Source organism: Vigna radiata, chromosome 2 (genome assembly GCF_000741045.1).
Source record: "Vigna radiata var. radiata cultivar VC1973A chromosome 2, Vradiata_ver6, whole genome shotgun sequence".
NCBI lineage: Eukaryota > Viridiplantae > Streptophyta > Magnoliopsida > Fabales > Fabaceae > Vigna > Vigna radiata.
Genome location: NC_028352.1, coordinates 264988 through 288816, shown reverse-complemented (window position 1 = coordinate 288816; position 23829 = coordinate 264988). Strand labels below are relative to the sequence as shown.

The window sequence follows — 23829 nt, the reverse complement described above, 5'->3', positions numbered from 1 at the left end:
TTATATTAATTACCTTAATCTCATTTCACCCATTAACTTCTGCTATAACATCTAAACCAAACAATACTTATATATTTATGTTAAATTATTTTTTATTCTTACATAAAAAAATAAATAATTTTATTTAGACTTTTTATTACTAAAAATTAAAGAAATCAAATTAATATTCTCGCATAACCAACATAAAAAGTTCACTAAAAAAACAGCCATAAATTAACTGAAAATTCATTCGAAAAACAACACTAAATTGTGATTAAGTTATGACTGAGTTTTTTTAATGAACAATAAATGCTCAATGAGAAAAAAAAACATTATAAATAGATAAACACTGAATTGTAATTAAGTCGTGATTGAGTTCTTTTTAATCAGAACAATAAAAGTTCAATAAAAACTACTATCAATAAATAAATACTATAGGTAAATTTTTTCTCTCAACTAATGTATCTCTTAAAATAAATTGTTAATAAAATACTAACTTAAATGTTAATATTTTATTATTATACATAGTTGTTAAATAGATGCAAGAGAAACACTCATATGTCAAAAACAGTAATATTTCTTTTAGTTTTATCGATGTGAGTATTATACTATTTTTATTACTCTAATAGTAGAAACTATCACCATTAATGTCATAAAGATTTCCCAAGTTAAAAAATTAAATTAAAATTTTATTTATAGAAACATCGAAAGACTATTCTTGTTGTTCATATATATTGAAATTTCTTATCCACGAGGACAAGGACTACTACTATTCTGTTTACATAAGACCATTCTGGTCAGTGGTCACGTGTGGGAAAAGCAACCTTATAATTTATTAATATTTAATAATAAAAATATAAACAATGAATATACATGGCATAAGCACATGCCACGTTTACGTTTGAAACTTTGAGCCGAAATCGAGGAAGAACATGATTTGTCAATGGCATAAATAAAAAGGTAAAATGTTGTTTTTAAAATAAAAATTAACATTTTTTAAATGGATTAATAAATATCAGAAGAAGAATATAAATGGTGGATGGAGATAAAGAGAAAACAGCACGAGAGAAGAAAAGAGAAGAGATGGCAGAGAATGTGATGAATGCGATTCAGTACGAGAAGTATGGAGGAGGTCCCGGTGGCTTGAAGGTTCTTCTGTTGCTATTAATTAAGTATGTTACTTCTGTTTAATTCGAATAATCGTGATTAATTAATTTGCATATTGTGTTGTAAGCAGCACGTTAAAATTGGAGTTCCCAGTCCAAAGAAGAAGGAGGTTTTGGTGAAAGTGGAAGCTGTTAGCATCAATCCAGTCGATTGGAAGATTCAGAAGGGTGTTATGAGACCTTTATTTGTCCCCGGAAACTTTCCTCATACACCTTGTATTCATCTTTTCTCATCCAACTTTTCACCCTCTCTTCCTTCCTTTCTGCTATTCACCTTTTACAATTTTTTTTTTCTTACAGGCACCGATATCGCCGGAGAGGTGGTTCAGATCGGACCACAAGTCAACGATTTCAAAGTTGGAGACAAAGTCCTTTCCAGACTCTCTACTCGAGTAATTTTGCGAATCCCTAAATCGTCTAACAATCGCCTTTTTTGAATCCATCCCTTCAAAACTAAATCATAGTATGATGGTGACACTGTCAAATTCAAATTATTTCGAGCTAAATAAATGCGATGTCGCAACTGTACTTGTTCTAATTAATTTAAAAAATATATTCGCTTGTGTATGTGGTATTGATTCTGTGTTGTGTGTGGTGAATTACGACATGACAGTATGGAGGTGGATTGGCTGAGTTTGCTGTGGCTAGTGAGAGCTTAACAGCTTTGAGGCCACCTGAAGTCTCGGCTGCTGAAGCTGCAGCGTTACCTATTGCCGGGCTCACAGCTCGTGATGCCCTCGCTCAAATTGCGGGAGTCAAGCTTGATGGGACTGGTGAGCCTAAGAACGTTCTGGTAACTGCTGCTTCAGGTGGTGTAGGTCACTATGCTGTTCAACTGGCAAAACTAGGGAACAACCATGTCACAGCGACTTGTGGGGCTCGGAACATTGAGTTTGTTAAGGGCTTAGGTGCTGACGAGGTTCTTGACTACAGGACGCCGGAGGGGGCAGCGCTCAAGAGTCCATCTGGTAGGAAATATGATGCAGTCATAAACTGCACAACTGGAATACCTTGGTCGACTTTTGATGCTAATTTGACTGAAAAGGCGGTGGTGGTTGATTTAACTCCTAATCCATCTTCATTTCTGACTGCTGCACTTAAGAAAGTTACTTTTTCGAAGAAGCGGCTGGTGCCATTTTTTGTAGATGTCAAGCGTGAGGGCCTGGACAATCTACTTCAGTTATTGAAGGATGGGAAACTCAAGTCTGTTATTGATTCCAGGTTTCCTTTGAGCAAAGCCGAAGATGCTTGGGCTAAGAGCATTGATGGCCATGCCACTGGAAAAATCATTGTGGAGCCATAGTTTATTGGCTAATGGCTACTTTGCTTGGAGCTGTTGTAATCATGTAATTTCTGCATTTTTATCTTGACAATGTTTGTGTAAGTTAAAAGCTCTGGCTGTATGATATTTGTTGATATTTGTTGTACTCAATTATTAATAATGTGTGAATTCATTGTTGTGTTTATCACTCCATCACATCCGTGGTGAAGTCAATGGGAAGATATTTCTTCTTCTAGATCCAGTTTTCCTCCTGCAGAGGCCAATGATGTGATGCTTATTTAATGCGGTTGTTTGTGCTACTTCAAGTTCTTTAAATTAAAATTAGAAAAATCATACTTTCACACATTTAATATTTTTACATTTATTTAATATTAACCTTTCTTACTTTTTTTTTTTTTCCATTCATAGTTTAAACTAAATTATATGTAATTAACTTTTCCATTCACAGTTTAAACTAAGAATATTTTAAATTAAATATTAAAACTACCTTTAAAAGTATAAATTATATATTATTAAACACGTGTTATATAATATATATATTAAGGAATGCTTGTGCTGAAATCCAATAATATTAATTTCTAACAAACATGTATATATACTTCAAATTTCATAATAATGATGTACATAGTATTTTGACACTAATATGCACATACTAATATAAACACTCTATAAAGCAATAATAGCCAAGTATATTAGATGTCCGTGGATGTAGATTAAGTGTTGTTGTAAAAATACTTTATCATGTCTTATTAAACTCAAAAAATAATGCATATATCACGGCCATTGCATCTAGTATTGATTATATTGTTATTTCATTTATTCTGTTATAGAGTTGAAATATAAAATTTTAAGTCGTTAACACGTGAGTTTCAATAATGATCGTGACTCTCTTGGTTTCTGATGATAGACATTTATTTCTGATGATAGACCCTCTTGGTCCTCTTGGTTATAAGGGATCTAAGAAACATGTATTTTAATTTTAAAAGACGTTTATTTATTAATTTATTACAAAAATTGCAGTATGACAATCAAAATTAAAGAAACCTCGTAAAATTAATTGAGAATTAGATCAAAATTGACAGATAAACAATTACAATTCAGTGACAATGAAAGAAAACTTCATCAGAAAGATAAGGAGAAGTTAAGACAGAGTTCATTGTGTAGATTTTATATGAATTAATGTTCTATTTTTTATTTTTTAGGTTGAGGACAATATCTACAACTACTTGCCCATCCTACAGTGAGTAATTACATGAAAAATATTTAGAACACCTATTTTTTGAAAATTCTTAGTGAGTAATCCTATAGTTGACAGGGTCCAAATTTCATAAAGACATTAAAATAAACCAAACAATGTAATGACACCAATCACGATCACGAGCCACAACGAGCATCGAACAGAACAAAAAAACCCCAAATTTATAAAGAAAAACATTTAACTTCAATTAATATTAACTTCAAAACAACATTCATCTTAAGGTCAAGGGATTAACTCTCCTACCTCAAAGTCACTTATGAGAAATGCAAAATCCCTACACTTCACATGCAGTGGCACGAAGATGCAAAACCCCTCAACTTCACATCCACAAAAACCTTCACACTCACTGATTGGGAGCGACACACATCCACCAAAAAGTTCCACAACCACTGATTGAACAAGCTCAAAATCAAAAATGGAAATCAAAGACGCCAACGAAGAACGGAGAAGAACGTGACGTGGAAGGGTTTTGCAATTTTTTCCTCTTTTACCCTTACTCAGTTTGCAAATTTTTTTTCAAAACGCTGACGTGGAGCATGTCAATGTATTATTGCGTGGGAATGTATTATTACTCTAGTTGAAAGATTGTTTTTTCTATTTGAAGGAATAAATGTTTTTTCTATTTGAAGGAATAAATTAACAGGGTGTGTCGAGGTGAAGGATCTTTGAGGCAGACATCAAACGCGGGCTATTGTTTAGATGTTATGTCTTAAGAATTCTACTCTAAATTAGGCTACTTAGGCACACTAGTTTTTTGATCATAAGAACACGACATTTCTTTCCAATCCAATTACTTGTCCACGGTGGATCTCGAGACACAACTTGTGTACCCAGCATTTGTGTACAATTTGCGAGCACCTAGATCTTATTCATAGGCTCGAAGAAGGGCAAGAAACTCAAAACCCCACAAAATGGAAAGCATGTCGCATGCTTTCAACAGTGCAGTCGCTGTTTTCCTCCTCCTGTGCTATCAATTAGTTTCATAAGTACACCTTTACAACAACACGAAGAAGATCAATGTACTGATTATGAAATTGTGTGTAGAGGTACTCTTCAGCTTCAGGTGGAAGATGGTCTCTTAAGACAGTTGTTTTGCTGAATCCGGATCATCTTTTGCTGGCTCGGCTACCAAACAAGCATACCTGAATAACAAGTCATACACATTACTGTCTAACGTTTGCTGAAATTTTTATACTCTTTAGCATGAACACACCAGACGGACACATGACCATCTAAGCATTGTGGCATTTATTATGGCATTTATAAGTGAAATTTACATATATGTACTATTATTCTGTATCTAAGCCTCCCTAAATCATACATATTTCAAAAGAGCATTTTCCATTATCAATACAAGGAAACAAAGACAAACACCTATTCTTGGTTTATCATTTATATTGCTGTATTATATTCTTTTTACTTTCCTCATGGTAGCAGGGTATCTTTGATATTGTGCAACCAGTTTCACCTCAAAAACAGCCATAAAACATACACATGGATACAAAACAAACTGTAAACAGTGCCTTTAAGCCTTGTATGCCTACACCCCTCATTAATTTGTGTTACCTTATATAGATTTTAAGCATAAAAAAGGGATTAAGACATCACTCAAAGTATATTCTGTTTTTGGATATTTACAAGTAATATGTTTTCAGTTGTGCTATAATGAATACTTCTATTGCATTACTTCTAAAAATTATGTTATTTCTCTACTTCCATATTGCTCATACTACTGTCATCCACATGCATTTCCATGCACTATTTTGTTTGGTACCTAAACCTAAGAGATGAAAATGGCTAAAGTGATATTCTGGCATGAAATGAAACACGTTGCGGACACCCACCCATTTATTAGACATATTCATTCCACACCCCCAATGCCACATTGCAAGTGAAGAACATATGATTAACAGATTCTTCTACCAACCCGCATATAGTACATAATCTATTACTTATATTTATACCCCTATTCCCCAAATTTTCCTTTGTTGCAACTTTGTTCAAAATCACTTTCTAAGCAAAATGGAAGGGCCTTAACTTTCCAGAACTTATAAAAAACTATTGTTTCATTCATCTCTCCGATTGTTGCTTGTATTTTTGTTGAATTTGCATATAGCCTTGGATATGTTTCATATAGTGGTTCATGACCCAACCACCTATCAATCCAAAATCTAATGCTATTGTCATTTCCTATCTTCCATTCTACATTATCCTCGAACCACTTCCCCATTCTCCTCTGCTAATTGTCTTCCTAAGATCTCTTCCCACCAACATGACTCAAACTTGTTATCAATACTCAAGACTTCTCCATGAACCATATTTGGAGTCTAAAAGGGCTTTCGTCCTTCACATTTTGTTCCAACCCTCCATTTCCATTTTCCTAGTAGTGCAATATTAAACAACCTAAAACTCCACACTCTTTTGGTTCGCAATGTTGTTCCACTTAACCCATGCAATCTATCTTCCTCCCTTTCCTTTCCCATCCCCTTAAAAGCTCTCTCTCAATCCTCTTAATTTATTGGTCCACCTTTATTGGTATTATGAAAAAGGACAAGTAGAATAAAGGTAGTGCAGTGATGACAGTTTAAGCAAGCAATTTAATGACAATAATATTCATAAACTTGTTAAGAAAATAACAAATTTACTATTAGGTGGTGAGTTTTTAAGCTTGTAAAGGAGTTCCGAAAGCACTTCCGCCTATTGGTTCAAGGCAAGACAGCAAAAAGCACACAGAATAACTAAGAGGTGGGTGCCTGATCAGAAAATATAAAGCTCACCTTCACACAAATCAATAGTTGAATTGAAAGCTTCTGTAATGTCTCATGATACTACCAAATTTCAAATTCATTTACAATTATTTCATACTCCTTAAAGTTAGTGGAAAGTGTCCTTTCAAAATGTGAAAACAAGAGTGTTTTACTCCTTTTAAAAATTGATACAAATAAAAAAGTGATTTGTCTGATTAGAAAAAAGAAGGGAACCTGAAAGAATTGAAGGAACACGTCGTTGAAAATAGAGACAGGAACATGAAATGCTTCCGCCTGAAACTCAGATGCCTTCCTTATCTCATCTGCGCTTTCAAATAGCCTCCGTACTCTCCATCCATATTCACACGCCAAATACTCAAACTGCTGCTTCAGCTTTCCACTGCTACCATTCTCTATCAGCAACCTCACATCCTGATCAATACAAGGCAATTGCGAGCTGCTGGTGCTTGTGCTTTGAAATGGATGTTATATTTATAAAGATGAAAAAAGGACCGTTGCAAAATTAGGACCGTTGCATTATGAACGTTAGCCAACGTCTTAAAACCAAACATAATATAATATTCAATTGAATTCAAATGAACGTGGACGTTACACAACTGTTACAATAAAATAATAATATTTTACAACATTAAGGACTCCTTTTATCCTGAAGTTTGATAATATATACACATCTATATCACTACAAAAAGTAAATATATATGTATATATATATTATTTTTATTTATTTTTATAAAACTACAAAATATACATATGAGCATAACTATGTTAATGCCTTGTATGTAGGCCTGCACTAAACCCAAATACTTTAAATAAATAATTATAAATGAATTGCAATAATAATAAAAAAAAAATTTGAAGTTGTAACGTGTAAGATAGCAAGAGTAAGGAGGAAAGAAGAGATGACAACAGCCACGACAACAACCACTCCCAATCTCATGAACGCGCTTCAGTACGACGCCTATGGCGGAGGCCCCGCCGGCCTGAAGGTTTGCTCTTTCCTCTCTTTCTGTTCTATTCCATTCAATTCCTTTCAATTTAACCTAATTTCTCCATTTCCATTTTCAGCACGTTCAAGTTGGCGTTCCCACTCCCAAGACAAGTGAGGTTTTGCTGAAATTGGAAGCAGTCAGCATAAACCCCATTGATTGGAAGATTCAGACGGGTGTTCTGCGCGCTCTATTTTTACCCAGAACCTTTCCCCACATTCCTTGTATCCTTCCATTCATTCATTCGTTCACTTTTTCTTTTTTCGTAACTATTCATAATCATAAATAATTATCATTATTTTTTCATCATCCCACTGTCAGGCACTGATGTCGCTGGAGAAATCGTTGAGATCGGACCGCAAGTTAAAGATTTCAAAGTGGGAGACAAAGTCCTTGCTAAACTCACTCATCAAGTAATTCAATTCTCTTTTTCTTTTACTCCTCCCCCATTTCAGCTGCTAATTGCAACACTATTAATCTCATTAAGAAGGAGGGAATGCTTTTTTTTTTTTTTTTGAACTACCACCATCCTAATTCGCTGTTTCACGAACATCTTTGTTGGCAAAGGGAGAAGTAGAGAATCTCGCCATAGTAGTTGTTATGCAAGATACTCACTATTCATGCTCTTATATTTTTTTCTATTTCAAAATTACAGCTACCAAAACATAATCATAGGCATTGTGTTTGTCTTAGAGCACGGGTTTATAAAATTAAGAATTAAGAATTGGTTCTTATAAGACGTCTTTGTTGCAATATGCTGAGATGATATAAGAAATAAGAAATAAGAATAAGGGTCTTTCATCAGAATAAAAAAATATATATTTTTTTGTTTTGGGAATATATATTTCTACCAACAATTAAATAAAACATTAACGATATTGTGTAAGACCCTTGTGTTGGAGTAAAAATTGTAAAATGATCTTAAGTGTGATGTAATGCAGTGAAACTCCCAAAAATCAGATGGAGATGTTTTTAGGTACAAAACATGTTTATCGCTTACTTGACCAGTAACACTTTCTTAATTATTATATAATAATATCAAGACACCACATCACGCCAAAGGTCATCCTTATTTAGTCATGTAATAGTCTACTACTTCTAATGTTTTTCTTTTTGTTTGAAAAACTTATTGCCCCTTGAAGGAAGGTGTATTGCTTGTCTAAAGAAACTAGTAAAGAATATATGAAAGTGCTAGATAAATTCTAGTGTGAAATAAATGGCATGCTGCACCTGAACTTGTTCCAAGTTAAAGAATCTTTCCAAATTCATATGCTAATGGCAACTGCCTTACACCCATTTTGTGTTGTATTTGTTGAATGTCAGTATGGAGGTGGACTGGCTGAGTTTGCTGTGGCTAGTGAGAGCTTAACAGCTTCCAGACCACCTGAAGTCTCAGCTGCTGAAGCTGCAGCATTACCTATTGCCGCACTCACAGCTCGTGATGCTCTCATTCAAATTGCAGAAGTCAAGCTTGATGGAACTGGCCAGCCCAAGAACATTTTAGTAACTGCTGCTTCAGGTGGTGTGGGTCACTATGCTGTTCAACTAGCAAAGCTAGGGAACACCCATGTTACAGCCACTTGTGGGGCTCGCAACATTGAGTTTGTTAAGGGCTTAGGTGCCGATGAGGTTCTTGACTACAGGACTCCGGAGGGGGCAGCACTCAAGAGTCCATCTGGTAGAAAATATGATGCAGTCATACACTGTACGACAGGAATACCTTGGTCAACTTTTGAGCCTAATTTGGCTGAAAAGGGCGTTGTAGTTGATTTAACACCTAATGCAAGTTCGTTGTGGACTGCTGCTCTGAAGAAAGTTACTTTTGCCAAGAAGCGGCTGGTGCCATTTGTTGTAACTGTCCAGCGTGAGGGCCTGGAACATCTAGTCCAATTACTGAAGGATGGGAAACTTAAGTCTGTTATTGACTCCAAGTTTCCTTTGAGCAAAGCTGAAGATGCTTGGGCTAAGAGTATTGATGGCCATGCTACTGGAAAAATCATTGTGGAACCATAGATACAGTTTACTTTGAGGTGTTGAATTTGTAGTTTCTAAATATCTGGACGAGGTTTTTGTAAAGATCATATGATAATGAATAACTGCGCGTATTGTATGCTTGTAAGGATTTTAAGTTAATATTTGTTGTCTTTTGCCACTCTCGGATTGGTTTTTATATGACGGGATGATTTATCAGGCAACTTTTTCTCGTGTCCTAATTAGTTCTTGAGCTTTTTAAGGAAACGGTTAAAATGACGAATCCGCTTTGAAATGAACTTGTTTTCTCCTTTCCTTTTCTCGTGGCTGAATTAGTACTTGTTTGCTTAAGCTTGCTACACGATAAAAACTTATTTTTCATAAATTCTCTTATGAAGCTCATTAATTTCTAGCAATTATTAGTTAGTTTTCATGTTTATGGATCCTTATCCAGTGTTCATGTGCTACAAAAACCTTTCTGATCTCATATTTCTCATATGACGAGCAGAAACCAGGTCCAAAGCTTGACACTCGAAATGCAAAATTAACGAGTTTTATGTGTTGATTTTGTCTATGAATGGGCATGTAGGTTTTGAAGATTTAATTTGTGATTAGATTTTAAAACCAGTGAGATTCACGAGAGTTCTCATAAAGCAAGGGATGGTGAAAATAGTTGAAAGGGTGTTTTTTCTATTTGAAGGAATAGATTAATAGGGTGTGTCGAGGTGAAGGATCTTTGAGACAAACATCAAACGCAGGGTATTGGTTAAATTAAGAAAAAGGGGTATTCGAAGTATGAGAAACAAAGAACAAATCACACTAGCACATACTATATACCTTGATCACAGTTATTTTGTTTAGATGTCTGTCTTAAGAATTCTACTCTAAATTAGGCTACTTAGGCAAACTAGTTCTTTTGATCATAAGAACACGACATTTCTTTCCAATCCAATTACTTGTCCACGGTGGATCTCGAGACACGACTTGGTACCCAGCATTTGTATACAATTTGCGAGCACCTAGATCTTCTTCATAGGCTCGAAGGGCAAGAAACTCAAAACCCCACAAAATGGAAAGCATGTCGCAGGCTTTCAACAGTGCAGTCGCTATTTTCCTCCTCCTGTGCTATCAATTAGTTTCATAAGTACACCTTTACAACAATACGAAGAAGATCAATGTACTGATTATGAAATTGTGTGTAATCACCTGAATATTTTGGAGACGGCTATTCCTGATATGTAGAGGTACTCTTCAGCTTCGGGTGGAAGATGTTGAAGCACATTTCGGTCTCTTAAGACAGTCACATCTATGACACCCACAAGTTGTTTTGCTGAATCTGGATCATCTTTTGCTGGCTCAGCTACCAAACAAGCATACCTGAATAACAAGTCATACATTACTGTCTAACGTTTCACAGAACAGTTGCTGAAATTTCTATACTCTTTAGCATGAACACACCAGACGGACACATGACCATTGTTGTGGTTGATATCTATTGTCACATTGTAGCATTTATAACTAAGAAATTGGTGAACACAAGAAAGGTTATTGCCTGCTGCATCAAAGTTTTTTTTTTCCCCCTTTTAAGTAGATTTATATTATAAGTTCACATATTTGATTTTTTTGGCACAGCAAAACAAATATATTAAGTAGGATAAGTGGGCTAACCAAACCGATATATTTACTATCATTCTGTATCTAAGCCCTCTCTCATATTTAATCATACATATCATTTATCCTGACTAATACATATTTCAAAAGAGCATTTTCCAATATCATTACAAAAGTAAACAAAGACAAACATCATCCATGTGCCTATTCTTGGTTTACCAACTTCCCCTCCTCCTTCTTTTATATTGTTGTATTATTCTTTTTACTTTCCTCTTGATAGCAGGGTATCCTTTGTTTAATAAGTTTCACCTCAAAGACAACCATAAAACATAGCAGTTGAGTTAAAAAGATGCAGATACACATGGATACAAAACAAACGGTAAACAATGCTCAAAGACAACCATAAAACATAGCAGTTGAGTTAAAAAGATGCAGATACACATGGATACAAAACAAACGGTAAACAATGCAATAAAAGCTCTAAGCCCTAATATTACCTTTTATACCTACACCCCTCATTAATTTGTGTTACCTTATAGATTTGAAGCATAAAAAGGGAATAAGACACCACTCAAAGTAGGTATATTGTGTTTTTGGATATTTACAAGTAATCCACCCCATGTTTTCAGCTGTGCTACTGTGAATACTTCTATTGCATCTACAATTCCACTTCTAAAAATTATGTTATTTCTCTACCTCCATATTGCCCATCTTACTGCCATCCACATGCATTTCCATGCACTATTTTGTTTGGTACCTAAACCAAAGAGATGAAAATGGCTAAAGTGATATTATGGCATGAAATGAAACACGTTGCTGACACCCACCCTTTTATTACACATATTCCACACTCCCAATGCTACATTGCAAGTAAAGAACATATGACTAACAAATTCTTCTGTCAACCCGTACATAGAAGTCTTTAATTCCTAAACCTCCACACTCTTTTGGTTCACAGTGTTGTTCCACTTAACCCATGCAATCTTCCTCCCTTCCTTTCCCCATCCCCGTAAAAATTCTCTCTCAATCCTCTTAATTTCTTGGTCCATCTTTATTGGTATTCTGAAAAAGGACAAGTAGAATAAAGGTAGTGCAGTGATGACAGGTTTAAGCAAGCAATTTAATGACAATAATATTCATAAACTAGTTAAGATAAGAACAAATTTACCTATTAGGTGGTGAGTTTTTAAGCTTGTAAAGGAGCCCTGAAAGCACTTCCGCCTATTGGTTCAAGGCAAGACAGCAAAAAGCACACAGAATAATTAAGAGGTGGGTGCCTGATCAGAAAATATAAAGCTCACCTTCACCAGATCAATAGTTGAATTGAAAGCTTCTGTAATTTCTCATGATACTACCAAATTTAAAATTCATTTACAATTATTTCATACTCCTTAAATATAATATTAAAGTTAGTGGAAAGTGTCCTTTCAAAAGGCGAAAACAAGAGTTGTTTACTCCTTTTAAACATTGATACAACAAAAAAAGTGATTTGTCTGAATAGAAAAAAGAAGGGGAACCTGAAAAAATTGAAGGAACACGTCGTTGAAAATAGAGACAGGAACATGAAATGCTTCGGCCTGAACCTCAGATGCCTTCCTTATCTCATCTGCGNTTTCAAATAGCCTCCTTACTCTCCATCCATATTCACACGCCAAATACTCAAACTGCTGCTTCAGCTTTCCACTGCTACCATTCTCTATCTGCAACCTCACATCCTGATCAACACAAGGCAATTGCGAACTGCTGGTGCTTGTGCTTGTGCTTGTGCTGCTGCTGCATTGCAACACCAAACCACCTCCTCGCCTTTTCCTTCCCACTCTGCAAGAATCACTTTTGGATCCTCTTCCAGCACCGTACCCCAAGTTTGAGCACACAATTTTATGTGAAGGGCTGGGATTACTCGCCAGTAAATGAGCCATTCATGCGTAAACCAAACCAAGACAAGCAAGGTTAGGCTACATATACATCGCAGCTAACTTGGTTTTGGGTTGATATTCAAAAATCAAATATAGTATTCGGAGTGGGGCCAATTGGTATTTATGTGAGTGGCCTCTTTTTTTTTCTGTTATTGTGGCTGCCAATTATACATAAATCCAGTGGCCACGTGCACTCATGTCAGCCAAGAAAACTACTATTTTCGTTTCCACTTTTCTTACTAGATTTTCAATCTCAACCTCACTCCCAAATTTAATTCCAATGTCACTCCATCTTCACAATCCTCACAGATCATTCCCAAGCGAAAACTCCCATCACCTTCTATTTCTGTTTCACACAACAATAAATATCAAACATTACCCTCATTTTCCACACAAAAACATCAACATCAACGACAACCACACTCGTAAGAATCAATAGCCCAGAAACAAACATACATGCACGTACAATGGCTTCGGTTTGGTTTTCCTCGAAATAAGTGTAATAAGTGTAGAGTGTCACAAGTTCAATCTCACAGTAAGTTTGGAATTATCCTAATTCAATCCTTGAAACCCTTTTAACTTAGGATTGCTTGTTTTGATTTGCTCTTGTAATGTATTCAATGAACAAAAAACAACTTCTTGACGAATTTGTAATTAGCATTCATGGCTTAGAATGGATTAATCAAGACAGAACGCAATGAGAAAGCCAAACATTTATATATCCAGCAAATACAATGCATCATATTATGAGTCTGGAAAGTAGAAGTAATCAGCAATATGCCAATGAAACAGAGACTTAAATTAATCACAATGACTGAATAAGAGAAAATAACACCATAAAGCGAAAACCGTAACTGTGTTATCATGGACATGACGTATAAATTATTTAATGATATGTAAATCTATATGATTTTAACATTCATAGATTTATCTTCATATAACTATAATAAAAGAAAGACCTTGGATGCGGAAGAATGTGTGAACAGCAATTTGATTTGCAATCCATCACCAACACTGACGCCAAATCAAATTGTTTATTGTTTCTAATCTCCAGTACCACAAATACAGCGACAGAATAATTATAGATTATAGTTTATACAACGATTGAAGAGACAAAGCAAAACAGCGTAACTAGAATGTCTTCTCCAACGGTGGAGAGACACCGTTACACACATGCTAACACAAACTCACTTCCACCTTGCGCTTCTAACGTCAGGCCCATGGCCCAGCCCATTTGATAATTTCTGTTTCTTTTTCATGGAATACACCTCTCGGTAACATTAACAATAATCTTATACTATAATTTAATCATATATATATATATTGTAAAATTATTCACATTCAGTAAGAAAATAGATATTGATCCAATATCACTTTGGATTCTTTGGTGATTTTTTGTGTGGTCTCTCTTGCTGTGTTCTCAAAATACAATACCTTAATATTTTAAAATATATTAACTTTTTTTAATGTATTAAATTAGTATATGTTTTCAAATTATAGTACATTAGGACTTTGAAATATATTAATATAGACATAATGAAAAGACAACACTAATATTAAGAAGACAATCTGGACTCAAGAAATATAAAAAATATAAATATAAATATAAGATGATAAATAATGAATGTCTTTACTGTTTTTTCTTCCTCGAATTTAAACCTTAAAATTTGTCCACTTTACGTGAATGGTAAAAGGAAAAAAAAAACACTGAGAAAAGGATGAAGAAGATGGGATAAAAGAAATATAGTGAATAAAAATACAATAAAAATAAACTTAACAGAGAAGAGAAGAAACAGGAAAAAATATATAATATATTAATTTTTTTAAAAAAATATAGCTTTTAAAAATGTAGTCAGTATATACTTTAACCTATAGGGAGTGTTGTTCCTTTTCATTTCTTCCGTATTTCTACTCTACTAAATGCATTTAATTTATAATATCCTGTCCTTATTTCCCTTTTATTTGAGAGGTATTAAGAAAAGGATGAAGAGTGATAGATAAAAAGATAATTGAAAATAAAATATGCTTGTTTATATTGTCTTTTAGTAAAAAAAAGAAAGAAAATTGTCAAGATTGGAACAAATTAGGGGTAAAATAGTCTTTTTCCTTTACCTATGCAGGTGCAGGAAGAAATGGCCACCTTTGTGTCATACGTGTGTGCTGTGGCATAGGATTCGGACCAACGATTCAATGAATGTTTTTTTTAAAAAAAAACAGAACAGAACAGAACGAAAGCTGTCTGTCTTCACCTAAAACCAACCAACCAATTTTCTCACTCTCACTCTCTTCCAAATGGCCGAAAATGATTCTAACCCTCCTCCTCCTCCTCCAGCCGCTTCACCGCCTCAGGAGCCTCCTGTGCCACCGTCACTATCATCGGAGAATGATGCCAAAGTTGACGATGTGGTTGAAGAGAAGGTGAAAGCTGAGGAGGTGCTTGTGGCTGAAGAGAAAGACAAAGAGAAAGACGAAGTAAAAGGAGTTGAGGAGGCGGTTGTAGTTGAAGAGAAGGAGAAGGAGAAGGAGGAGGAGAAGGAGGAAGAGAAAGAGAAAGAGAAAGAAGAAGAGGTTACAGTAGGAGAGACAGAGAGCGAGTCGTTGAAGGAGGAGAGCAATAGGGTTTCTGATTCGGAGAGAAAGGGCATCGAAGAGCTGAAGAAGGTGGTGAGGGAGGAGTTGGAGCGGAAGGAGGAAGGCGAAGTATCCATCTGGGGCGTCCCTCTCTTTAAGGACCAGAGGACTGACGTCATTCTTCTGAAGTTCCTGAGAGCGCGAGACTTGAGGGTGAATGATGCTCTTGTGATGATTCAGAACACTCTCCGATGGAGAAAGGAGTTCGGCATCGATGCTCTTTTGGAGGAAGATCTGGGAGAGGAGTTGGAGAAGGTGGTCTTCATGCACGGCCACGGAAGAGAGGGCCATCCCGTCTGTTACAACGTCTACGGAGAGTTCCAAAACAAGGAGCTGTACCAAAAGGCTTTCTCCACCGAGGAAAACCGAACCAAGTTTCTCCGATGGCGTATTCAGCTGTTGGAGCGCAGCATCAGGAACCTGGACTTCACTCCTGGAGGCATCAACACCATCTTCCAAGTCAATGACCTCAAAAACTCTCCCGGCCCTGCCAAACGGGAACTTCGCCTTGCCACCAAACAAGCTTTGCAGTTGCTTCAGGACAACTATCCCGAGTTCGTTGCCAAACAGGTTAGCTTTTCCTTTCAGTTCCTTCGTTGCTTCCTCCGTTTCTATTTTACAACCTCTGACAGAAGGGATAGGGATCGTGCAGATCTTCATCAATGCCCCTTGGTGGTATCTTGCATTCAATACCATGATCAGTCCCTTCTTGACTCCGAGGACCAAAAGCAAATTTATCTTTGCTGGACCATCCAAGTCTCCCGATACTCTTTTCAAGTTAGTCACAGCTCAACTCTACTCAACAATAATCGCCATTGTCATCTTCTCTTTCCTACTATTTCATATTCTCTTCTCTCTATTATCATCTAACCTTCCGTATCTCTTTCTTAAAATTGAACAGGTATATTTCTCCTGAGCAAGTGCCAGTTCAGTATGGTGGCCTTAGTGTAGACTTCTGCGACTGCAACCCCGATTTCACCATGTCTGATCCTGTCACCGAAATTCCTATAAAGCCAACCACTAAGCAAACTGTCGAAATTGCTATCTATGAGGTGAGTTTCATTCTAATATTCTCTTAACTATATTACACTGGACTAGATTCTGTCATGCTCCTGTGTTATTACTCTCTGAATTCAAGTATCTCGCTGAATGAAGTTACTCGATTTTCTAGAAATGCATTATCGTTTGGGAGCTGCGGGTGGTGGGCTGGGAGGTTAGCTATAACGCTGAATTCAAGCCTGATGCTAAAGATGCATATACAGTTGTCATACAGAAGGCCACAAAGATGTCCCCCACCGATGAACCAGTGGTTTCCAACAGCTTCAAAGTTGGCGAACTGGGGAAGTTATTGCTCACCATAGACAATCCTACCTTGAAAAAGAAGAGGCTTCTTTACAGGTTCAATATCAAACCCTACTGTGATTGAGCGAGAATCACCTCTAGACTCTCCGGTGTATTCGATACATGAAAGAAATTTAACTTCAAGAGTGAGAAATATGCAATGCATGTTGCCTTTTGTTCTGCCCATTCTTCATCTATAGTTTTGTTCGTGAGTCGTTTGCAGATGTCTTTTTCTAGTCTAAATTGTTCTTTTATTTTCTGCTGATGAACAATATTGGGGAAGAGAGTAGCACATGGAATTGAAATTAAAGTTGGTTTGTGAAAACACATTTGTTACCAGAACTATGTCCCACTTTGATGGGTGAGCCAAACCAGCACTTAGGAAGGAAGTCTGCTCGTTAGAAGTTTCATTGTAAAATTTTGTTCCTGTACTTATCCGGTGTGGAGTTTGGTTTTGGCCCAATTCTGAGCATTTTGCATGTCATAGATTGTAATATAGAAGGAGTTAATGAGAAGTATGATTGATTTCTCTATTTTCTCTCTTGCTTATAATTCTTCATTTCAATGTATTTCTATTTGATTTTCATTCTATTATTGAAAGATATTAAAAGTGTGATTATTTCAGAGTGGTTACTTTTGGTTGAATATTGCAGAGGATGCTTGTGTTTTTCTTCTTATCTGTGCAATTACACTTTGTTTGGTGATATTTTGGTTCTTTGTTATTCTTGATTTTTTATGCTGCTTTAACTGAGGACTGTAACTGGTTGAGAATTTACTTTTCTCCATTGGATTTGACTTCTCCAAAAGACCATGCAAATTAGAGGGTAACATATAGAACGATTGCTGTTGGCTGAAAAAATGTTTGATATTTTAACTGCCTAAATGATTATATACACACATATACATGTAATTTTATTACAGTATTTTGTCATCTCTTTTCTCATATGGAAAGAACTGACCAATCAAATGCTGAACAAGTATATAGGGTTAAATTCCAAAAGTAGCTAATTTTCTTCCGTGTAGGCCCCTCTAGTAGCACAGACTGTGTGTTTTTGTTCTTTATGCTTTTATCATGCATGACTATGGGGGGAATAGATGCATTTATAGATTCTTATGATTACTGAATTGGTGCTTTTTTTATTTTAAAGTTTCCGTGATTGATGTTTACGTGTTTATGTTTGATTAAACTCATAGCTGATAAAAAATGAGAAAAGTTTAATTCTTTTAACTTGGAATTCTTAAAGAAAGCCGAGGTTACATGATTTAGGGGTTTTCGGTTTGTCTGTCATCGTCCTGGGTGAATTTACCCTTATATCAGTTTTGACAAAATTTAGTAACATCAGTTTACTTAAGATTAAGGTAGTTAACAATAAATTTTATGGATAATACCCATCAATAATACAAGTATCTCTCTATATGACTCCCACTCTCAATTCCAAGTTAGGTAAAAGGTCCAAAAGAAGTTGGCCCCTATTTCAATGATATTTTTGACAACTTATCTATATGCTGCAATTTCATTGGTTTTGTTGATTTTTGATAACTACTTTTTGTGTGAACTAAGGCTATGCATACGCAAACCGTTACAGAGTAATTATTTTCAAGTCTCAACATAGTTTTTTTCCATGCATACATTTCGAATTAGATTTTCATCATTATTGATTATTTCAGTTCTAATAACATTTAATTCGTTTATAAGTTTGTGTATTTGTTTGTCTAAATTATTGAACTTCAATCAATTAAAAATTCTCATTATTTAAATAGTAAGTTAGTTTAACAATTAATTAATTTTTGCATATAAGTTAATTTAACATTTTTTAATGAATGGTTTGATTAAAGTTTGACTTTTTAATTAGTTTATTAGTATTTTGTTACCTAGTAAACACAATTTACAAGCCTAAAGTATTTTTTTGGTAATGGGCATATACCGGATAATTTAATTTAGTTGATTGAAATAAAAAGAAATTGAATATAACCAATGTTCTTCTACTTTATCCATTCCTTACTTAAATTTATTTCTTTCTGTTCAACCAAACAATTTAACCAGTTATAATTTTTATCTTCTTTTCTTTGTCGGTATGAAAGGTTCTTAGGTTTGGATTGATTTAATGTAGGTTTGGATTGATTTAATGTAAGTTAATGAATCACTCAAGTGTGCTAAGGTTGTCCAGAATAGTAATAATTGATACCATCATTTATACTTTCAAATCAATCATTACCTTCTGCAAGACTTTCTTCCTTTCTCACTGCTTCCACCTAACTTCAATATATCCATTTTCAACTACTTTTGTTTCTAGCAACACCAGAAGCATATGAGTGTTCCTGCCAACACTTCACCTACTTCATTCTATATTTCCCAATTGATAGTTTTATCCTTCTTCATTTAATAAAATTATGATTTTTAAACCATCAACAACATTTAACTCTATATTTTAATTCTATATGCACCTCCTCTTATTAAAAAAATTAAATTTCATACATATTTTAAACAAATTTAATATTAAAAATAAATATAAAAAATATATAATATATAATATCTACAAATACAAATTCTAAACTTAAAGCAAATCAAATGAAAATTTAATTAAGTATAACAAAGTAAAAAAAAAAGCAACATAAAACCTAAACCCCCAATTCCAACTACCCACAGCTCCATATGCGAAGATGGGCCGTAATTCTGTAGCTCTCCGTAATTCTGTAGCTCCAAGTGTATAGAAGACGAAGATGAACCGCAGCTTCAAGTATGGAGAAGACGACCGCAACTCTAGGTGCGGAGGAGACGAACCGCAGCTCCACGTGCAGAGAAGACGAATCGCAGTTTCAAGTGCGGGTTCCTTGCGCGTCTGTCTCCGACTCCAACCCCACCGCCTGTCTCCGACACCCCGCCTCATAACCTGTTTCAAAAATTCCCTCCTTAATTGCCTTCAAAATGTTGCAAAGAAGAAACAGTGGAACAAGTTAACAGGAAATGAAAATTGAAAACGGATACTGATCTAGCGAGAGATTCGAGGGTGATGTGGCAGTGTGAATCCATGGAGGCGGTGAGCACGGTGGAGTAGTAGTTTTCTATGCATATCTGACTTGATGACCTTAGAAAAAAAAATGGTAAAAAATGAAGGAAGAGGGGAGGAGGGGAGAAGTGCCAGTAAAGAGAAAAGGAAAAGAGATGTAGAATTTCAAAGAAGAAATGCGGCAAGGAGAGTGGGAAGAGAAAGGGGTAGAGGATTTGTAAATATGAAATGCGTATCGTGATAGGGTTAGAGTTGGAAATATAAAAGAAAAAGGAGGTGCAGACTGAAGTCGGTGAGGTGCAGAGAGAATCACTCGTAGCATTTTAACCCAAACATTTTCTATAAATTCTTTTTTTATCATCAACCCGATAATTAATGGACAAGATGTAAGCAAACAAATTAAGGTTAACAGTTTCCAAACTCGAAATGTTGAAATGTGAAAACATAAATACATAGTTTATGCAAATGATTAAACGGCTGAAAGAGTTCAACTTTAATGAAATAATAAACTGTAATTTTTTAAGATTAACTATTATTGGATATTTCCTTTTGAAGAAAATTGTGGACATAAAACCTTTTTTTATTGTAAGTGGTTGTTATACCAACCTGTGATTTATTGTTAAAGTTATATAGAGAATGGGAAAGTTATTAAATTGAAAAGAAAGGAATGGGTTGGTTGAGCTTTCAAAATTTTGGTGGAACGTGTATCTATCTATCTGGGGTGGGTGACATTTTGTTCTTTCTTCTTTTGCTTCAATCATGAATTGAGTGTATAACATTACCAACACATGTCTGTAATCATTGTGTTTCTGTTCCAGCTGTTACCATCATCTATTCTTTGCTTTCCTTTGCTTTCATTCATTCCATTTTTTTTTCTTAATAAAGCAAATATTCAGTTCAGTTGTACATAATAAATTTCTCTTTATATTTTCAAATCCTTATAGTTCAATCCCCCCAACTGCTACACAATTAAAATAGCACTGTTCTATTCCAATGCATTATGTGTAATGATAATTTTTTCCTTATTTTAATGTATCTTCATTTTCTGATTAACTCCTAAATATATAATGTGATTATTTGTCAGTGAATACACTTTCCTTTTAGTTCTACCATTTTGAGCCCAGTTTCTTTTTTCACCACTTTTATTAATTATCAGCTTTATGGATTCTAATTTGAGAGAGTCCATATTAACATCACATTAGACTTTTGCTTTAGATCAAAACCAATGTATGGTGCAACACAGGAGGGTATTCTAGTCTTTTTATTTATAGATAGAATGCAGTTAATAATCATGGGGTGCAGGAAAGCAAAGCCACAACTTCCCCTCTCCAGCCCATTCATATACGTTGGGACAGACATTATGAAGAACTTGCCTTGTTCACATAGTCTCGTGCTCGATTTTCCCGCATTGCAATGCAAGTTGCAAACCCATAAACTTTTTTATGGATCTATAAGAAAACTGATTCTTATTAAAATTAATAAAATGATTTTCTACTTATATTATTTAGTATAGTAGAAAAGAAGAAGCCCAAATTGAGAGGTTGGGTGTTGACGAAAAGAATGAGTGTAGCAATAGTTGGTGGTTGTCCGAGTAGAGGGGCCACCCTGGCGTTGGCATTGAAGAAGAATTGAAGAGGAGAGACTATTGTTGCCGTCACAATCCAGATTAATTTTAATCTTTACCAATAAACCAGATGAGGAAGTGGTGCACCATAGAAATGGTCTAAAGAATAATAAGACTATTAAGAGTTTGAAAAGTACTTGATAACAAATTTCCATACACCAAATATAAAAATAACTCTTACAACTTTAATTCATCCATGCACAAAAAAGACAACTGGGAATGAGTAAAATAGACTCTACAGAATAACCCTTCAAGTAAAAATGAAAGAAAAAACAGAAACAATAAAGTAAATTTTTAATTATATACGGGAGTAAGGAATACATGATGATCACATTTAAACAAACTTTACAGCCATAAGAGTATCACAATGCAAACAGGAGTGACAAATTTTGATGTACAAATGAACCCCACAATGTTGTTCCCTCTCCCCCACCAACCTTCCTTGACTTGCTTGGCTCAATTGATGCATTCCGTTTCAAAAATCTCCAAGCAGCAAAGGTTTTATCCAATTCCAGAAACAAATAAACAAAACACCAAATTACAGTGAGAGACTAGGCAGTGTCAATGAAATTGCCCAATCCCAGACTTGAAACAAAAATAATTTATGAAGCAAATGAACAAAGTAACCCAAAATAACCCGGTATGAAAGAATGAAGTCCCCGCCCACCCCCAAATTAAGTTGCATAGTTGTAACGATGATGAATATAATATATATAACACTAACACCCTTATTATTGTTGTTCACCTCGACATCCTCATGAACATGAACATGAACACGAATTGCATTTAGAGACTGTTGTTCCTTGAAGTCACTCTGCGATGGGTTTGGTCTTTGACCTGTAGAGGAGTTTCTTCTTCTTGGATGTTTGGTTGTCTATGGTGAGCACTACCTTGCCAGCTTCACCAATTTTGAAACCGTTACTGATCACGGTCTCATCTGCGGGAGCAATTTTCCTGTTCTTCTGCACAATGACAGTGTATCCATCCTCAGCGCTGGGCACAAATTCAGCTACGTAGCTCACATCCCAACCCACTACTCGGATTTCCCAAACCAGGTGGCTTTTCTGCAGGAGCAGGAACATTTATTCATCAGTATCATATTCTCTTCCTATTGAAGAGGGGAAAAAAGGAAAAAAAAGAATGATCGGTCACCTCAGAAACTGGGAACTCGACAGCATGTTTGGATGCGGGTTTGATTGTGACCTCCGTAACAGGATCAGAAGTGGTGAATTCCTGTTCACCCTCTCTGCTCAGTCCACCGTATTGAATGGGCACCAGCTCCGGAGCAATATATCTGTCCATCGATGATCTCAATGAGACCTAATAATACATCGATGGAGAAGGCATATAAAGAAAGAGAAAGAGACAGAAATGATTTACTTGAAAAGGGTTTCGGCAGACTTGGATGGCCCAGCAAACACAAATTTGCTCTTGGTCCTCTGTGTGAAGAACGGACTGATCATCCTAGAAAAGGCAAGGTACCACCAGGGAACATTGATAAATATCTGCACAGATAAAAACAATTCAATAAGTCAGAGAACGATGGAGTGAAAATTGAAATGATTATTAAAAAGTTAAGGAGTTGAAGAGGGTACCTGCTTGGCCACAAATTCAGGGTAGTTATCCTGAAGCAATTGAAGGGCCTGATTGGTGGCCTGCCTGAGGTTACTCTTGCCGAGTCCCGGAGAGTTCTTGAGGTCGTTGACCTGCACAATGGTGGAGATGGCAGTGGGAGAGAAGTCAAGGCTTCTCACGCTCTTCTCCAGCACCTGAATCCTCCACCTGATGAACTTGTTGCGCTTCTCCTCGTCCGCAAAGGTCTTGTTGTACAACTCCTTATTCTCGAACTCACCAAAGACGTTGTAATTCACGGGGTGCCCTTGTTTGTCGTGTCCCTCAGTGAACACCACCTTGTCCCAATCAGTTCCGAAATCTTCCAGGACCAGAGCGTCGATTCCGAATTCCTTCCTCCAACGCACTGTGTTCTTGAGCATGGTGAAAGCATCCTTTACCTTGAAATCCCTCGCTCTCAGAAACTTTAGCAGAATCACATCGCTCCTCTCATCCGCCAGCAGCGGAATTCCCCATATCTCAACTTCCTCCGGACCAAGTTCCTCTTCCGCCTCCTTCGCTTCTGTCGCTTCAACAACCTCCTTCTCTTCTATCACCCCTTCTTCCTTCTTCTCTTCAGTTACTTCTACTTCCTTCTTCTCTTCCGTCACTTCTACTTCCTTCTTCTCTTCCGTCACTTCTACTTCCTTCTTCTCTTCCGTCACTTCTACTTCCTT

General features: G+C 35.8%; 7 protein-coding genes across 7 annotated transcripts in view; 3 read left to right on the top strand and 4 right to left on the bottom strand.

Moving 5' to 3' along the window:
• Positions 1–992: 992 nt before the first annotated feature.
• Positions 993–2640, top strand: LOC106755077 (chloroplast envelope quinone oxidoreductase homolog). The gene is made up of 4 exons (XM_014637175.2): positions 993–1128; positions 1217–1361; positions 1446–1537; positions 1759–2640. The coding sequence occupies exons 1-4, from the start codon at positions 1012–1014 to the stop codon at positions 2446–2448; spliced, it is 1044 nt and encodes a 347-aa protein (XP_014492661.2). The 5' UTR covers positions 993–1011; the 3' UTR covers positions 2449–2640.
• Positions 2641–3845: 1205 nt separating this feature from the next.
• On the bottom strand, positions 3846–7082 carry LOC111242667. Its single transcript, XM_022787060.1, has 3 exons — positions 7078–7082; positions 6667–6904; positions 3846–4827 (listed from the first exon to the last, which is right to left on the bottom strand). The coding sequence occupies exons 1-3, from the start codon at positions 7080–7082 to the stop codon at positions 4792–4794; spliced, it is 279 nt and encodes a 92-aa protein (XP_022642781.1). The 3' UTR covers positions 3846–4791.
• A 159-nt stretch (positions 7083–7241) lies between these two features.
• LOC106777596 (chloroplast envelope quinone oxidoreductase homolog) lies at positions 7242–9634 on the top strand. The gene is made up of 4 exons (XM_014665245.2): positions 7242–7439; positions 7519–7663; positions 7761–7852; positions 8763–9634. The coding sequence occupies exons 1-4, from the start codon at positions 7353–7355 to the stop codon at positions 9450–9452; spliced, it is 1014 nt and encodes a 337-aa protein (XP_014520731.1). The 5' UTR covers positions 7242–7352; the 3' UTR covers positions 9453–9634.
• A 538-nt stretch (positions 9635–10172) lies between these two features.
• LOC106776884 lies at positions 10173–14103 on the bottom strand. The gene is made up of 5 exons (XM_014664352.2): positions 13897–14103; positions 12539–13283; positions 12190–12242; positions 10617–10787; positions 10173–10530 (listed from the first exon to the last, which is right to left on the bottom strand). Exons 2-5 carry the CDS (start codon positions 12938–12940, stop codon positions 10305–10307), a joined length of 852 nt encoding a protein of 283 aa, XP_014519838.1. The 5' UTR covers positions 12941–13283; positions 13897–14103; the 3' UTR covers positions 10173–10304.
• A 1053-nt stretch (positions 14104–15156) lies between these two features.
• On the top strand, positions 15157–17554 carry LOC106756538 (patellin-3). Its single transcript, XM_014639007.2, has 4 exons — positions 15157–16138; positions 16221–16345; positions 16470–16620; positions 16740–17554. Exons 1-4 carry the CDS (start codon positions 15230–15232, stop codon positions 16992–16994), a joined length of 1440 nt encoding a protein of 479 aa, XP_014494493.1. The 5' UTR covers positions 15157–15229; the 3' UTR covers positions 16995–17554.
• A 1852-nt stretch (positions 17555–19406) lies between these two features.
• On the bottom strand, positions 19407–20311 carry LOC106755934. The gene is made up of 2 exons (XM_014638167.2): positions 19896–20311; positions 19407–19800 (listed from the first exon to the last, which is right to left on the bottom strand). The coding sequence occupies exons 1-2, from the start codon at positions 19938–19940 to the stop codon at positions 19465–19467; spliced, it is 381 nt and encodes a 126-aa protein (XP_014493653.1). The 5' UTR covers positions 19941–20311; the 3' UTR covers positions 19407–19464.
• A 1505-nt stretch (positions 20312–21816) lies between these two features.
• Positions 21817–23829, bottom strand: part of LOC106777964 (patellin-3) — a 3007-nt gene continuing 994 nt past the window's right edge. Inside the window, exons 2-5 of the mRNA XM_014665812.2 lie at positions 23137–23826; positions 22922–23046; positions 22694–22835; positions 21817–22605 (exon numbers count right to left, since the gene is read on the bottom strand). Coding sequence (XP_014521298.1) covers positions 22351–22605; positions 22694–22835; positions 22922–23046; positions 23137–23826 — 1212 coding nt within the window. The 3' untranslated portion in view covers positions 21817–22350. The remainder of the gene's footprint in view (positions 22606–22693; positions 22836–22921; positions 23047–23136; positions 23827–23829) is intronic.